Source organism: Castanea sativa, chromosome 12 (genome assembly GCF_040712315.1).
Source record: "Castanea sativa cultivar Marrone di Chiusa Pesio chromosome 12, ASM4071231v1".
In the NCBI taxonomy this organism is placed as follows: Eukaryota; Viridiplantae; Streptophyta; class Magnoliopsida; order Fagales; family Fagaceae; genus Castanea; species Castanea sativa.
The window spans coordinates 45,745,644-45,764,003 of record NC_134024.1 but is presented as its reverse complement, the minus strand read 5'-3'; the positions used below and the strand labels follow the sequence as shown (position 1 = coordinate 45,764,003).

The window sequence follows — 18,360 nt, the reverse complement described above, 5'->3', positions numbered from 1 at the left end:
AATGAATAGGAGATTAATACATCCCATTTTTGGTACTTCCTCCAATGTATATATAAAAATACGCAACAGATAAATGCTGCTGCAACTTGCGAGAATGTATTATCACTAGAATGTGTTAAAGAAATGCTCAGGAGACAAAGTCCATAACCAGTATCATGTATCTCTTTGGTATGGAATTTCTTTTAGAAACATTATCACATACACTGGTAAATTCCCACTAGGCAAGATTGATAAAATAAGCACCAGATAAATGCTAATGCAACTTGCGAGAATGTATTATCACTATGACACTATTATGTGTTAAAGAAATGCTCAGGAGACCAAGTCCATAACCAGTATCATGTATCTCTTTGGTATGGAATTTCTTTTAGAAACATTATCACATACACTGGAAAATTCCCACTAGGCAAGATTGACTTTGGCCCTGTAATTGTAAACTCTATCAAGATTCCTACACGGCACATGTGCATTGCTCAGGACTTGTTCCTCATATATTACTCAATATATATTTCATAAAATACCCACACAACAGGGAGAAAAAAAACACATATTGGGTAGTTATATGGACAATTTTATAGTTTGCCCTTGTCGGCCACGTTAAATTCAAAGAGTAGTAGGAGAAATATATAGGTCACGTGATGTGGTCCGCTATTCCACTAAAAGACTCTCACTTGTTTAAGTGCGCGTTTAGATACTGCTTATTTTGCTAAAAACTAAAAATTTATTGCTAAAAACACTATAGGAAAATATTTTTAATTGCTGCAAATTACTATTCACACGTTTTTATCACTTGGTTGGTCCATAAACAGTGTCAATGGACCAGGCAAAACAAATGCAACCTACACAAACACAAATGCAGCCGCTACACAAACGGACCCTAAAATTGTGGAGTTAGTAAATTTTTTTAAATAGAAACTAATTACTGACTCAACAATTTTAAACAAGTGGAAGTCTTTTGAACAAATGACATGGTCTACCAAAGGACTTTATAATTTCTTCGGAAGCAAAGCAAGGTTTATTAAACGTTGACATACTTTCTTAAGCATTTTGTTTGGATAAATTATTTGATATTTTTATAGAAAATTTTAAGATGATTGGATTATAATCCCAGCTATCAAAATTAAAGTTTATAGATTTTTTTTTTTGCTGAATAATTTAAGAATGTATAAGTCATTATCTATAAGCTTTGCAATAAGTTAATAGAATTGCAAAGCTTATAGATAATGACTTATACATTCTTAAGTCTATAGGCCAATAAGCTCATCAAAAAAGGCATCCACGCAACACACTCACACACAAATCATCAAAAGCATCCAGAAAGAGTTGACTAGACTGTAAGCTTTAAGAATTGAGGTCTCTTTCTTTCCAGTTAACGATGACTACAGCAGAAAGATAATGGTACATTTCTTTTTCTTTTCTTTTCTTTTTAATAAGGAGAATGGTACATTTCTAACTACTATTAAATTACTTGTGTGATGCTAGGGAATTAATATTTTATATAAGATGGTTTTCGAGAATGTTGCACATGTATAACATAATTATTATAAAATTTTATTATAAATAAGTTCATCATAAAAAGTAACAATTATAAATTGCACATACATATCTATTATAATTATTTAATTGAAGTAATGAGGAAAAAAAAAAATTTTGAAGGAATATTATAGAATGAAAATTGATATAGAATGTTTTTTTTTTTTTCCCTTAATTCTAAAATATAATACACATTCCAAACACTCATAGTTAATCGCATCATTTACAAACCTACTAATCCACAACATCCGACCTTAACACTAAAATCGTAATTGCCGTTGTTATTCAATATAAGATGCAAGCCTCCCTTCCTTGGTTGTAGCCAACTCATACAAGATAGGATTAGATGAGACACAATGTTAGAGTTAGATAGTTGTTGTCGAAAGATTGAAAGTAAATTATATTATTTTTGGTCTGTGTATATTTGATATGAGATGACATGAAAGGCTATGAGTAGGTATATATAAAGGGGTAGAAATGCAAGAGGTGAAAATGATGAATTAAAATGCAAAGAGTATGCAAGTGTGAAGAATGAAAAGTCTTGAAACATTGAACTAACAGATACAAAAAATATTTATTGTTTAATTAAAAAAGTTTTAAAACATTGAATCAAATGAAACAAAAAATCAATATTTAATTTGTTTTTATCTTTAAAGTAGCACTTGAGAATATTTCAATTCTCTTTGCATAGAATGCGTTACTTAGCAGAACCTCATTCTTTTTCCCATGAGGTCTTTGCTTTATATATATATGTTACTCTCTCTATTTTTCCTTCTTAAAGAGAGGAACCATAATCGAATAGACCCCATATTTGAGAGACCAAAAATACATTTTATTCTATAAAAAATGTCCTTTGAAGTTATGCCTTAACCCTAACTATATTGAGCCAATCTTGATAACTTTCCTTAGTAATCTGACAAACTCAGCACTACTTCCACAATGATTCTTTGTGACTAAACAATAAACATGTTGAAAATCTTTTTTAGACAGCTCTTGGGACATAATGCACGGAAATTAAAATAACTAAACAATACATGTCCAACCACTTGAGAAATGTGATCAAAACATGTCACCCAAATTGCAAGATCATGAAATTTATGGGGCAAATACTTTTAAGGACAAATTTGTATTACCATAAGATTGTAGATACAAAATCAATTTGCATTTCTCTCAGCTGTTCGGCTAAAGTAAACCAGAAATTCTGTATTACCCTCAGCACCCTTCAATGGTGACTCTATCCACCCACTGCTACAGAATCCAAAATTCTCTACACCCTTTATAATTTTTTCAAGAACCTGCATAAACAAACTCAATCAGTAACTTAGCTTCAAAAAAAAAAAAAAAATTCAGAGTTAATGCCAATTATGTTTTACTACTAGTAAAAGAACAAAGAAAGGAAAGAAAACTCTGTACATAAAAATATGAGAAAGGTTCGAAAGTAGTCCTATTATATCTCATTTCTCAGCTAATAAATGGCGCCTAAAGGTACAAGAAAAAATAAAGGGAAATTAACAAAACTTTAAGGAATTCCCACCAACAAAAGTATGGAAGGTTGAGAAAATTAAGAATCTAAAATATTGCACAAAATCAAGTTTCATCCTGGTACAAATCAGTCTTATCAAGTTCATGCTCGAGAGAAAATTTGCTGCAGGACTTGTCTTGATGACTCTCTTGAGGTGTTAATGCATAGCAATTCAAGTAGTTGGCTTGGCTCTAGAAGGTAACCTTATGTTTTTTTGTTTTTTATTTATTTTTAAGGATAAATTAAAGCCTTTTTCTTTGGACATAGGGCTAAATCTGAAAATCTGAAAGTCAATTATCAACCAAAGCAGGGACACATGCATACCTCTTGATGAACCATAGGATCTCTCACGATCCCACCACTTCCTACCTGCAAAGAAATTGAAATTTTAAATTCGTAAATAAATGGAATCTCTTAGCACAAATATTACACTTCATTGCTTTTATCAATTAAATGCTACCCATATAAAACATTAAAAGAAACAAGCATATAAGATGATCTCATTAACCTACAAAACTGTCTAATTATTAGTATAAGATTGAATCTTAGACAAAGCAACTAGGATTCCATGCATATTTATCAGATAAATAATTGTTAACATGGAAAATGTGTTCTTACACAAGAAAATAATAAAAGCCTAGGTAAAAATCTATTTGTTTTATTTTTTCACCAAGAGCCTTGTAGCTAATTCGTGTTTCCAACAGAAACATCCAAGATTCAAATCTCCTTTCCCCTATTGCAACTGTCGAATTATCAAATATATATATATATATGGATAAATTCTTTTTTTGGATAAATTCTCTATAATTGATTACAATATGCCTATGTAAATATCTTTTTAGTGTATCTTTGTTCAAAACAGATACAATTGTGGGACAACCTATTACAACAATAGGAGACAGCTGTCCTCTAATTGTTTTGACGTGTGATGATGAAATGCAATTGCCCAACTCCTGAATGAGTGTAATGCTCTGTTTGTGACCTTTAATCAATCTGTTTATGTTCTGGACTACTTCTTGTACAGAGAGTGAATTGGATTCTCTTTCGATTCTCATGTCTCTTCTTTGAAAAAAATTTACAATTCATTATATTTAGAGCTTTTGGTGCCATTGGGCCATGGCTTAGGTAGAAATAGAGTGGGTAGCCATTAGATTTCCTCTTTAGATCAAATGATCAACACAATAACCAAGCCTTAGTCCCAAATTTTTGGGGTAAGCTATTGATCCTCAACAAATTATTCAAGGTTAGCCACTTGTATTCTTTTATGCCATTCTATTCAATCCGAAGTCATACTCTATTACTTCCTTAATTGGCATGTCCTTTTTACTACTTCTATTAATGTTATTTTTGGTCTTCCACTAGTTTTTTATTCCTCAACTTGAATAAACTAATTCTTTCTCACCAATGCAATAATCACTCTCCTCTGAACTTAACTAAACCATCTCAAGTGACTCTACCTCATTAGTTCAAACCATACTAATAAAAAGAAAATGTAAATTACACATGCTTCCCATGAGATTTAGGGGAATGACATTCCGCCCCAAACCTTAATGGAAATGACACTCCCCTCTTTTTGAGGTTTGAGGAAATTAAGCACATTAGTCCTTCCGTTACTAACAATAAAATAATATTCCAAATGGTGAAAAGATTACCTTGACCAAACCCTAACCATGGTCATTGAAATTTTATTTGGTTAGATATTGTTCCTTGTCACCAAACTGTGGTTAGGGTTTGGTCAAGGGAAGATTTTCAAATTTTGGAATTTCTGTTACTGTTATTAAGGGAAGGACTAATGTGTTGATTTCCTCAAACTGCCCGGAATTTCCCTTAAGGTTTGAGGTGGAGTGTCATTTCCTCAAACTGCAATGAGGGTTTGTGTAATTTTTACCCAAAAGAAAAAATTTTCCCTGGAACACTTTTCTCACATACTCTTGTGCCATGTAACATCATCTTGGCGCCTTGTAATTAATTTACTAACGGATAAGGAAAAAAAATCAATGCTGATGCTGAATAGCATTCTATTTAGCAACATAATGTCCATGTGCTTGCCCCACAATCACAACCCTCAACCAGTTACAAAATTAAGTGTGTAAACTTGCATAATTCTTCACTAATTCATAATTTAGGTTAAGCATGTCAAGAATCAGCTAAGTCTCAAGCCGAAAAACTAAAAAGAGATCTTTGCCTTTGTTAAAGAATTTGTACACAAAGCAAGATCTGTTTCATAGAATTTGTACACTAAGCAAGATCTGTTTCATCAAATTCGACACAGCTCCCGGTACTTATACTAGACTGGGGTGAAAATGCAGGACAGAAAAATGGTAAAAACTATGTCAATGTGAACCATTAGAAAAATATTTTGAATTAGCTTCATATCACTGCAGGGAATAGAAACCTGTGCAGGGAGACTGCCTGAAAGATTAAAATATACACAACAATAAGAGTTTCTTACTTGTGATCTTCGAGCTTCAAATTGAGGCTTAACCAAGGTAACTAAGCTCGCCTCTTCCTTCATCACATTGATTACAGCAGGCATGACCTGCTCAAAATGTACATAACATATAAAGATCTAAAAGTTTAAGGAGAAAATGAATAAAGAACCAAAATATTAGAAATGCAATTGTCAACATTGTGTGTGTGTGTGTGTGTGTCTGGTGGAAAAGAAAAACAAGTATGTGATACATATAACTAGTGCAATCTTTTTCAAATATCATTTTATTTTATGGAAAAGGGTACAAGAAAGGAGTAATGATTTAAAGCATCAAGAGAAGGGGTGATACATGTAAATAAGTATAGAAGTGGAACACCTCTGATGCCTTAGGGCCTGTTTAGTAGGGAGGATGAAGAAGTGAAAGGGTGGAAAGGATAGGAAGGATTGAAAAATGGGAGAATGGAAAATTAGGGTATCTTTCTTTGTTTGTTAGGAAAGGAAAATGAGAGGAAAGAGATAGTGATTTGTAACAATTTACTTTTAAATCCCTATTATATAAAAAGAAATTTTTTAACATTAGCCAGATATTTTCCTCTCATCATTCCTATCAATTTGAATAGATTAAAATTGTGGGCTAGGGAAGATAATAACCCCACCCCATTTTCCATCCTCTCTTCTCTCCTAGCAAACAAGAGAATAAACTTTTCTTTCTTCCCCTCTCTCCTCTCTTTTTCATCCTTCCTAACATCACTCCAACAAAACATGCTCTAAATAAAATAGGCCTCTAAAGTTCAATCTTTGAATTGACAAAAGTCCAAGAAAGGAAAAGGAGAAGAATCATAATCAACCCAAGGGGTAGCATAATTGGCTGGGAACCACACCTCATGAAGCGGATACTAGTTCAAATCTCCCCTTGGAATCAAAAAAACTATTTATTGGAAATAAAAAAGAAAGAAAAAGAAACCTCATAACCACACTACCACTTAATACTTCAAAAGGATGGGTTGAAAGCAGCCGGTCAAAAAATTCTTTAAAACATCTGACCACTACATTTTCTACCACTATTTGAAAGCTTACCAAGAGAATTGAGATGAATGAAAGATCTAGAGTCACCAAATCAACCTTTTGGGGGAGTTCCGAAAGGTATCTTAGATTTGTCCTTTCTATCACACAAACACGTTCATCTCGACGAATTTTGTCAGCCACCTAAAGAAGTCAGAAGTGATTACTGATAGAACCATTAATGATCAACAGTTCTTATAAAAAAGTGGACAAGGGAGGATCATCATATTAATAATTTTTGGGTAAATGTCGAAAAATTGAATCTGCCCTAATAAAAAAAAAAAATCTGGCATAAAAATGAAAATAAAACAGAAGCTGCTCTAACAACCTATTAAGTATAAGTTCTATTCACTTATCAAAAAATGTATAAGTTCTATTCAATTTCTACAATAAGCAATTTAAATTTTTATATATTTATTTAAGACCAGAGGTTATATAAATTTTCCTTTAGAGGATGTGATTGCTGATGGAAAACTAAAAGGCTAATTTAGTCATCTTATGTGAAAATCAAACATTTTAGTCCCAAAATCAAATTCAACCCTTTAGTCCCTCTTACAAACTTTGACTGGGCAAGTGTTTCTCAACAAACCATTTCTAGAATAATGAAAAGACAAAATTCTTTTAGTGTTACATTATAAGACCCAAAAAGCCCTGAAAGTCAAGCTCTAAAGCTAATAATAAAATATCAACTTTTGGTATCTAAGTTTCAAGATCCACAAGAAGCCTCAAAATCAAGCTCTAGGGATATCATCATAGCACAAGGCTATGATGATTTTTTTTTCTAACGTAAGTAAAATAATTTTTATTAAAAAGAGAAGATAGTTTCAATATACATGAAGTGTATCAAAAGACTCCAAAAGAATTACAACCTGAAATTCAAAAGGTCTAAAACCGATGAGGAAGCTATACCGCATATAATAGTAATTCAGTCATACACAGATCCCACAAAGACTAATTAATAATGTGCTGAAGACATTCAACACCTTCAAAAATCGTACTAATTTAAAGCAGATTTTGGCAAGATAAGGATGTTCCTTCTTTACAATTTTTTTTTAGTTAACTGACTATTTAAACTACTTACCAAGCTTCACAAAATTAGTATGCAAATATATATAATAATTTTCTAAAAGTGGAAGTAACTCATGGGCACCTCAATTTTGGAAATAAAATGCTGCATTTTAATTAGTGATATTTTGAATTACAATAAACTAACTTACGAAAATCATCAATTAAAGAGTGCTAATTAGAAAGGCCTAAAATATCACAGCAAGAAAGATTCAGCATCATAATAAGCATAGAATTGCCATCAAATTTCCTATCACATCTTCAATTAGAGAACCATTTACATTTTTTTTTTTCTTTTGTATTACCGTCCAAAACTAAAAAGGAATGGCACTTCACGTCCAGATGCTGTCTAGCACAAATTCGCTAAGCAAAAAGAAAGAATTAGAACTTCACATTACCTGCCCATAACCTACATCAACCCCATAAACAAATGATGCTCCATATTGAAGCAAGCAGTCAGTAAATCCTCCAGTGGATAACCCTGAATCAAGAGCTACTTTACCAGCAACATTGACGCCTAGCTGTTCAATGGCAGCTTCCAGCTTATATCCTGCTCTATATCCAAAGAAAGAGAGCTTAAATTAATATATATTCTCACCAAATCTACTAGTAATATAATTTTTTTTGTACTAAGCATGCATGATGCATTGGTTTTGGAGAGTAATCACCTACATACATATTTAGGAATTTCAGCCATTATTTGCACAACAGCCTTCTCAGAGACAGGTGTTCCAGCTTTGTTCACCACCTTTCCATCAACGGACACTTTTCCTACACCAGAAACATGTTAGAGAGAGGAAGGATATATGATGTGTGTGTGAGGGGGGGGGGGGGGGTAGTCTACACTTTACAATGCAATCCATAATCAAAATTTTCAGCCAAGATAATAGCATGTTCTTAGAAATTTGCAAGATAGATACCCAAAACATAATAAAACTAGTATAGGGTCCAAGCAATACTGAATTATGTGGGAAATGCACATTGGTTTAAAAGTTAAAACTACACCCAGTTTTATTTTGGAAATATATGGGGAAAAACTTGATTTCAATTTTTCTCTTGATTACATAACCAGTTGAAGTTTGTTACTTTTTGAAACATCAGGATTGGAGAAAAACCAACCTGACCACATCTTTAATTTATATTTAAGACTGATCTATTGGGTTTCTAGTCGGTTCACATCTGGATTTGGCTGGTTCAGCCAGTTTTCTACTGGTATAGATTGTACGTTGGCCAATGATTAACTTGTTCATTCCGGAGGAAGCGTGAGGCCTGGCTACCTCGAATTAGCCAGAAATTCTGTTTTAGTTTCTATGTTTTAAGATCAGTATTTGGGGTTTTCGAAGTTTCTTTATTGAATCTAAGTTGTTTCAGTTGGTGGTTGAGGAAGGAGGGAATGTTTTCTCCCTTCAGATCTTTGAACGGGGAAAATATTATATGCAATCGGTGTTTATGGGCAAGAGTGCAGCTCTTTGGATAATGCGGAATTTGGAACACATTGTGATTGGGGTTAGTCCTAAGCAATTTTTCACGCTTAGGGAGGGTGCGACTGCGTACACCTTGCAACGGGGGTCCAATTCATTTGGGCAGTATGTTTCAGTGACAGAGCTTAAGGTTGGTGGGCGGTGGCGAACTATCATTATTCCTGCCGGTAAATTACAACAAGGATGGAGAACTTTTGGGATTGAATTACGAAGGATGTTGGAACCTGCTCAATATGCGTTGGGTGGATTGAAGTTTGTACCGTACAGGTCTAAGCAGATTCCAAAGCATCATCCTAACAGGTCCTTTGTGGAAGCTATCAAAGCTCCTGTGCAGCCAATGTTGAAGCATGTTCAGCAGCCCCTCTACAAAGATAAGGTTAAGGCTGATAAGGTGAAGAGTACTGTGGAGATTCCAAGTGACAAGTCTTCTACACAGGTTGTAGCTTTTGAAACTCAGACTGATAGTTTTCATCAGGCAGCCGTGGGTGGTGGTGAGGGTGGAGCAGGTGATACTAATGGCAAGAATAAAATTGAGGAGAAAATCCCGGAAGGAATTAATTGCAATATCCCTTTGAAGCCCAATTTGATTTCAAAAATGGTTGAGTTTGGAAAGTTGCGTGATAATAGGAAGGGACGTTGGCTGGGGAGAGGGCTGACTGTGAGTGTAAATGAATATGGAAAGAGGCGGGTATCTTGGGATGCTGTTAAGGGAAATCAGCAAGCTGGCAAATGGGTACCAAGCACTAGTGTTTCTAATAATGCAGTGGGTCTGGGCCCATCCAAGATAACAGCCCCAGCCTCGTTGGGTAATAAAGAACCCATTTTGGGCCTGGGTCTGCTAAGCCCATCTAATTTTGAGGCCAGAGAAAGCTCATTCAGTGGGCTAAGGGAACTGGAGTCCTCTTACCAGAATGGGTTCACGGTGCCAAGTCCAGGTAGAAGTGAGCTCACTGCTACAAAGGAGCTTAGGTGCTCAAGAGCCAAACCCACCGCATCAGAGCAACCAGTGATGGCGTCGAAGGTATCGGTGATCCCATCCAGGACATCGGAACCTCCTGTGATGTCGCCGACGGAATCGATGGTCACATCCACCATCTCAGAGCACCCTTCGTCATCGCCGACGGTATCGGTGGATGTTGCAGTGACGGAAGTTGAGCTTAAGGGTGTTCAACCCAACTCGATGCGACTAGAGCAGCCAACCACTGAGCCGACAGGACCGGCGGTGGTGGCCCAAGTCCCCCACGATCAGGTGTCGCTGACCAGTGCTCCGTGTGGGTCGAGATTGGTGCCGGTGGTGTCATCGGCCACGAAATCGAAGCAGGGAATGAAGCCGGTAAACCCGATAGTGTCAGAGTTGGTGTCTCTGTCTTCTTCAGGAGCGTCGGAGGATGGGGATGAGGAGAATATGGGTTTGGAAGGTTCGGGTATTACTGACTTTGAGGGAGTTCAACTACCTGGCCCATCTATAAGGGACTTGGTTGAAGACTTGGATAAGTCTTGGGGTAACTCCAAAGACTGGATATTACAAATGTGTGATGGCCGGCAATTAGTGCTCCCATTGTCACTGTATCGTTCTCCAGATTGTATGTCAGTCTGCTCAAGTCTAGAGGGAGAAGGTGCACCAGGTACTGTTTCTTGTACTAATGAAGGTAAGAGGGTTACTTGGGTAGATGAGAGTGAGGGGCTAGTAGATTCCTTGACTGTGGTTCCCGGGTTAGTAAGTGAGCTGTGGGAGTCTGATGGACGGTTGAGGTCTTGCAAGGGAGGTGATGAGCCATTAGTTGTGGTACCTTTGGCTACTGAAGGCCCGTTGGAGTTGGAGTTGGAGTCTAGTCCTATGAAGGAGATTGGGTGTAAGGAGAGTGTGGATAGTTGTCAACTATCACAATGGGTAACCAATAGGATAAAGGCTTTCAAGAAATCTGTGGGCACTTCACTGTGAGGTTTTGAGGAGCAGATTACAGGATTGTTATTATCCATTGAGGCTAGTAAGAAAGATAGACAGAAACTTGTGGTGGGTGATCAGAAGAAGTTGGTTAAGTCCGGTCAGAAAGGTCAGCGGGAGCTGAAGAATTTGCTGTCATCTTTACATGTCGAGTATGATACAAATAAAGTAAGGAGTGCAAGTTCCGAGCGGGCGGTAGTGTCTTATCAATGAATGTGAAGATTATTTCTTGGAACGTTAGAGGGTTGAATGAGCAAGATAAAAGGCTCAGGGTTAGAAATTTGATTAGGAATTGGGGTCCAGATGTGGTTTGTCTCCAAGAAACCAAAATGGGGCTGATTAATAGAGCAGTGATTCGTAGCTTGTGGGGTGGTCAACATGTTGATTGGTCTTACTTAGGTTCTTGTGGTGCTTTTGGTGGGGTGTTAGTGATGTGGGACACTCGGGTAGTGAATAAAATGGGGGAAGCTGTGGGGAGATTTTCAGTTTCTTGTAAGTTTACAGGTGTGTCAGATCAGTTTGTATGGGCGTTTACGCGTGTTTATGGTCCTAATTTACACTGAGATAGGAGGCTATTATGGGAGGAACTCTGTGGCTTGAATAGCTGGTGGAATGTCCCATGGTGTGTGGGTGGTGACTTTAATGTGGTTAGGTTCCCTTCTGAACGATTGGGGTCTACTTCTTTCACTACTACTATGAGGGAGTTTTCTAATTTTATCTCAGAACAGGGTCTTATTGATCTTCCTTTGCAAGGAGGTACTTTCACTTGGTCAAATTCTAGAGAAGTTGTTTCGAAGGCTAGGCTAGACAGATTTTTGTTTTCTGCAGATTGGGAGGATAAGTTCCCAACAGTTTCTCAAAGACGGCTGTCTAAATTGTGCTCAGATTATTTTCCAATTGTCCTTGAGGGTGGTTCTTTTCAGAGAGGGAGTATGCCATTTAGATTTGAGAATATGTGGCTAAAGGATGAAGATTTTATGGATAGGGTTCGGTCATGGTGGGATTCCTACCAGGTTCATGGTGCACCGAGCTTTATTCTGGCTAATAAATTAAAGCTCCTTAAAAATGATTTGAAAAGATGGAATGTGGAGGTGTTTGGTCATGTTGATGTTCGAATTAAAAAATTGTGGAAGGACCTTAGTGTTCTAGAGAATAGGGAGGAGAGTCCGGGATTATCAGTGGAGGAAAGGGTGAAAATGGGAAGAATTCGTGATGAGTTAGAGAAAGTTACTCTATTGGAAGAAATTATTTGGAGACAGAAATCTAGAGTTCTTTGTGTTAGGGAAGGAGACAAGAATACTAAGTTTTTCCATCGTATAGCTAATTCTCATAGGAGGGCTAATTCTATTGATAGGCTTATGGTGGATGGGGTGTTTTCTTCGGACCCTGCTGCTATAGCAAACCGTATTTCTCAATTTTATAGGCAGCTTTACCTTGAGGAGGTGGCTCACAGACCTGTCTTAGATGATGTGGAATTTTCTAGCATTTCGGTGGAAGATGCAAGTTGGCTAGATAGGCCTTTTGAGGAAGGAGAAGTGTTCGAGGTGATCCATGATTTTAATGGTGATAAGGCACCTGGCCCAGATGTCTTTTCCATGGCCTTCTTCCAGTCTTGTTGGGGTGTTTTGAAACCTGAAATTATGGCTGTATTCCATAATTTCCATTCTCAGGCGGTGTTTGAGAAGAGTCTTAATGCTTCATTCCTAGCCCTTATTCCTAAGAAAGTGGATGCTGTGGAGGTTAAGGATTATCGGCCTATCAACTTAGTTGGTGGGATGTATAAGATTATTTCTAAGGTGTTGGCTAATCGGCTTCGTAGGGTGGCGCATGGTCTTATTTCGGATTCACAAAATGCTTTTGTGAAGGGCAGACAGATTTTGGATTCCGTCTTGATTGCTGCTGAATGTATTGATAGTAGATTGAAGTCAGGAGTTCCGGGTGTGCTTTGTAAGTTGGATGTGGAGAAGACGTATGATCATGTGAGTTGGGATTTTTTATTGTATATGCTGCAACGTTGTGGTTTCTCAGAAAAATGGAGAAACTGGATAAGGTATTGCATTTCAACTGTAAAGTTCTCCATTTTGATCAATGGCAGCCCATCTGATTTTTTTGGAAGTTCTAGGGGGCTTCGACAAGGGGATCCTTTATCTCCATTGTTGTTTGATATTGTGATGGAGGCATTAAGTCGTATGTTGGATGTGGCTGCCTCCTCTGGGCAATTTTCAGGTTTTCCTGTGGGCGGTGCAGTTGGTCCATCAGTGATGGTGTCTCACCTCCTATTTGCAGATGACACTTTGATTTTTTGTGATGCTGAACCGTCTCAGATTGCTAATTTGAGAGCGGTTCTTACTAGATTTGAGGAGATGTCCGGGCTTCATATTAATTTAGGGAAATCTGAGTTGGTACCTGTTGGTGGCGTACCCAATTTGGAGGCTTTGGTGGGTATGTTGGGGTGTGGGCAGTCTTCTCTGCCCTTGAAATATTTGGGCCTTCCTTTAGGTGCTAAATTTAAGGACTTATCTGTTTGGAACCCTATTCTTGAGAGAATGGAGAGGAGATTAGCAGGTTGGAAGAGAATGTATTTATCTAAAAGGGGTAAGGTGACACTCATTAAAAGCTCACTATCGTCCTTACCTACATATTTTCTTTCCCTTCTTCCTTTACCAGGTAAGGTGGCTAAGCGTATGGAGAAATTACAGAGAGATTTTTTGTGGGATGGGATTGGTGGTGAACCTAAAATTCATTTAGTTAATTGGGCCAAGGTTTGTAGGCCACTGCAGGATGGGGGGTTGGGTATAAGACAGTTGGGTAATTTTAATTCTGCCTTACTAGGTAAATGGTTGTGGAGGTATGGCACCGAGATTGATGCTTTATGGAGGAGGGTTATAGAGGCAAAATATGGGAATATTTGGGGTGGTTGGTGTACGAAGAAGGTGACAAGTCCTTACGGGATCAGCTTGTGGAGATATATTAGAAGTGGTTGGTTGAACTTCTCTAAATTACTTGTTTATGATGTGGGGGATGGTACTAGAGTGAAATTTTGGAAACATGTGTAGTGTGGGGATTGTACTCTCCAAGAGGCCTTTCCGGAACTTTATTGTCTTAGTAGGTCCAAGAACTCCTCAGTGGCTGAAGTTATGGGTTGGTCTGCTGGGAGGTATCACTGGAATGTGCAATTTCGTCGTCCTCCACAAGACTGGGAAGAAGAAGCCTTTGATCGGTTTATGGGGCTAGTTTACTCCTCGTCAGCAAGAGGGTTTGGACCAGATAGGGTATGTTGGAAGCCTGCAAGGAATACAGGTTTTGAGGTTAGAGGTTATTACAGTTCTTTCTACCTTCATAATCTTGTTTCCTTTCCATGGAAAATGATATGGCAATCGAAGGCTCCTCCAAGGGTAGCCTTCTTTTCTTGGTCTGCTTCCTTAGGTAAGATCTTAACAACAGACAACCTTCGTAAAAGACGAGTGATTGTGCTTGACTGGTGCTTTATGTGTAAGAGGTGTGGGGAGTCGGTGGATCACCTTCTACTTCATTGTACCATTGCTTGGGAGTTGTGGTCTTTGGTTTTCTGTTTGTTTGGTATTCAGTGGGTTATGCCTCGTACTGTTCTTGAGGTGTTTGAGGCTTGGCAAGGAAAGTTTGCACGACATCGTCACATTGATGTTTGGAAATTAGTTCCTCACTGCTTGATTTGGTGCATTTGGCGAGAAAGGAATGCTAGAAGTTTTGAGGGCTGCGAACGCTCTTTGCTAGAGATTAAGTCTTTTTTCTTACACACTCTCTTTAAATGGAGTGTGGTTTTTTCTCATTTTTCTTGTTCTTCCTTTTCTATTTTTCTTGACCGTTGTTCTTTTGTTTCTTGATTTTTGTACCCATAGTACATCCCCAATGTACTCGGCTTGGCAACTTCTTTATTATTATTAATAATATTCTTACGTTATTTATCAAAAAAAAAAATAACCAGTTGATATTGGTAAGGCCATATTAAATCTAAAACTAAGGGTGTTAAGGAAACACCATATGAATTTATCTCTACTTGTTATTACCCTAGGTGGCAAGAGGATGTATGAATGGACACGAACGGGGGAGAACTGGTCTTGGTTTCAGATGATGATCCAAACACTGAAAAAACTGGACAATTTATTTGATGCGGTTGTCAAGCCAACAGGCATTATTGACAGGCCTAATGGCCTGCATGGCCTTGTTTTTATTTGAAGATAAACATGCATAGTTACAGTTAGTTAGCGAGCAACTTGTTAGGGTATTGCTTTAACCAATTTCCCACCATAACATTTGCTATTTGTTTTTGCCACCACTAAGGTTCATAAAAAAGCAATTGCCTAAATCCAAATGTCACAGATATTGATATACATTATTAAAAAAACCCACAAAATATCATAAACCTACATGTAGTCATATTCATTCACTAAAGTGCATCACAATATGTTATAATATTAAAAAATGTCACTTACCTTGTAGGATCCATGATTGAATAAAGGTTCGGCTGTATTGCTGAAATCTTTCAAGACATATTTCATCCAGCCTCCTTTTCCTGAAAATGTCAACGGCAGAATGAAATATGATATATGAAAAATGATAAAAAGGTTTCAAGATTAATAGTCAATATTTATTTGCAACAAGGTCAGTTTTTTTATCTTCTTCTCTGAATCAGTCTTGAGACTATTATCAGTAATAAATGGCTACTCCAAATATTTAATCAATAATACGGGAATTTTTCTTAACAGCAAAAGTCTCATCTTAGCAGCTCTAATTTTGTTTCTAAAGGAATTGGATGAACTTGCTTATTATGTTTACATAATTTTAAAATTCAATAAGATTTTTGGGTTTGCTTAATTGCTATTGTAATTTGTGATTAATAGGTTTAATGTTAACTAAGCCAGCCTTTTAAATCTTTAGATAGCATTTGAAAGCATTAATTTCTTTGAAAGGATATTATAGCATAGATAGTAAAGGACTTTCTCACAACCGAAGGGGGGAAAAGCTTCTTTTACTCAAAACAAGTATTTTTTGCTGATGACATCACCACCACCTACTCCATGAATCTGATGAGACTGCCACTACTATGAAAAATTATGCTAGGAAGTGACCATATAAGCATCAACTACATCACCTCCACCATCATCGGTCATTGAAACCATTAACAACCAACACCACCATATATGTCATCAACAAAACAACCAAGCCTTAGTCCCATATTTTTTGAGGTTGGCTATGGACCCTCAACAAACTTTATGTACCTCTCCTTCTAAAAAAATATCACAAGCATTTCCTCTATGACAACTAATACCACCACTGCCTCCATTTGTGCAAACTATGCCTTTACCCAGTGCACAAAACTGACTTTGGGCTACCACTAAGCCTACAAATGTTTCAGTGTTTCTCCATTCCACTCTATTGACTTCTAATTGGAAAAACTGAGGCAATTTTATCACATATCATCAACTAGCTTAACCACTACCCACAAAGTATGGTGAGGAGGGTGAGGTCATAGGTTCAAGAGCATCGTAATTCACCAATATATAAGTATGTATGTGTGTGTCTAACCAATCAAAATAAAAAATGTATGTGTGTTTATATATATAGACCTAGTGTAACTCTTTGTAATGTTACACCACTCCATCCACAATGTTAGGATTACATTGCCTTGTTATACTCATGCATGCAAAATATCAAGATGATCGGAGATTAATTACGATCTCATCATAAAAAATGTTAAATTTCAAGTATCTTTAACTTTAAAATAACGATTGGATAGTAAATAAAATCTAATTAACAGGAAATTTAGCGAGCATATTAAGAACAAAGAAAATATGTGATTTAACAGTGGAATTCTTCAATCTAATAAAAATTTATGAAATGGTGTAACATCACAAATAATTACCAAGTCTAACTTGATCCTAAACCTAATCTTATGCTTGAGAAAAGTCTAGAACTTCCATTCAATGCCTAGGGAGTAATCAATACAAAATGTAAGCAACATAGTGAATTAAAAGCTAGAACCAATCAAGATTAGGCTTTTTTCTTAGTCCAATCAAAACATAAGAAATCCTCAATTTTCATCTCTTCTCCCTTCCATTTTCCTAGCATACAAACAGTGCAGAAGTAGTAGATTCATACACCATATACAAATCGGCATTGATTCTTACACACTTCTTATTGTAAATCGTCTGTACACATCACCCATTTCACATTTTAAAATACTGAATAACAGTAACAAGTTAACAAACTGCTATTGGAGCTAGAAAAGCTTACTTCTTTGGTGGTTGAAGCTTTCCTGAACTTGCAACAGCATAGCTTCTAAAGGGACTGTGAATTTGGGCTTTGACCCATCTCACTAAAATCATTTTCAAAAAGAAAAAAACAATAATTAGAACAAAAATCCACATAAAACGAAATGGGTTTGTTAAAATTATTAAGATTCAATCAACAACGAACTAAACAAGAACATAGAGAGAGAGAGTAAAGAGGGTACCAGAAAGCTTTGGAGATTTGGAAAGAGAAAGAAAAGACAAGCTTGGAGTGGTATGAAGCAAGCGTGAGATACTGGCAATGGGAAGCTTTAATAGCTGCGGTGCCATTTTCGGCCGAATTTTCTTTCCCTCTCCGTTTTCACGGGAAAGCAGGGCAGAGCAGAGAACGGTCCAAAATTCTTATCAAGAGATAAAAAGAGGCCTTGCATATAGCCCATTACATTCTGTTCAAAGGCCTTAAGCCTAATGTTAATACTAATTATCTATTCATCTGGGCTTAAGGTGATAACTAAATTAAGATCTAACATTAAAAAAAAATTAAACTATAATATACTCTTTTTTAAATTACATATATAACACAAAAAATAATTAGTTAAACTGTTAATTTATAATAATAGCTTTTATATAAAAAAGAAAGTTATTTCTATCAGTTAACAGTAAGTAAGAATGGATAAAATTGTTAGTTTATATAAAATATAGGGTAAATTTTACTAAACCCTCGTGAGGTTTGGGCTAATACGATTTTAGTCCAAGACTTTTAAAAAACGACCAACTTGGTTCTTAAAAGACATTTTTATCCTTGACTAGCCAAATATTCTCATTTCAAATTTCTATCTTGTGTGTGTGTGTGTATATATATATATATATATGTGTGTAGAGAGAGAGAGAGAGAGAGAGAGCTATATAGAGCTTTTATTGTCAAATTAGGTCCAACTGAATAATGAAGCTAGAAAGGGAGTTCACTATTGATGGTAGGGTTGTAAACCAGTCGAGTTTTGTCGAGTAGTGAATGTTCAAGCTCGGTTTGACAACAAAATCAAAATGTTCAA

General features: G+C 36.5%; 1 protein-coding gene across 1 annotated transcript; it reads right to left on the bottom strand.

Moving 5' to 3' along the window:
* Positions 1-2,438: 2,438 nt before the first annotated feature.
* LOC142619934 (uncharacterized) lies at positions 2,439-17,721 on the bottom strand. Its single transcript, XM_075793323.1, has 9 exons — positions 17,533-17,721; positions 17,313-17,394; positions 15,512-15,591; positions 8,282-8,384; positions 8,012-8,168; positions 6,564-6,692; positions 5,508-5,594; positions 3,380-3,424; positions 2,439-2,828 (listed from the first exon to the last, which is right to left on the bottom strand). Exons 1-9 carry the CDS (start codon positions 17,636-17,638, stop codon positions 2,688-2,690), a joined length of 930 nt encoding a protein of 309 aa, XP_075649438.1. The 5' UTR covers positions 17,639-17,721; the 3' UTR covers positions 2,439-2,687.
* Between the last annotated feature and the right edge of the window lie 639 nt (positions 17,722-18,360).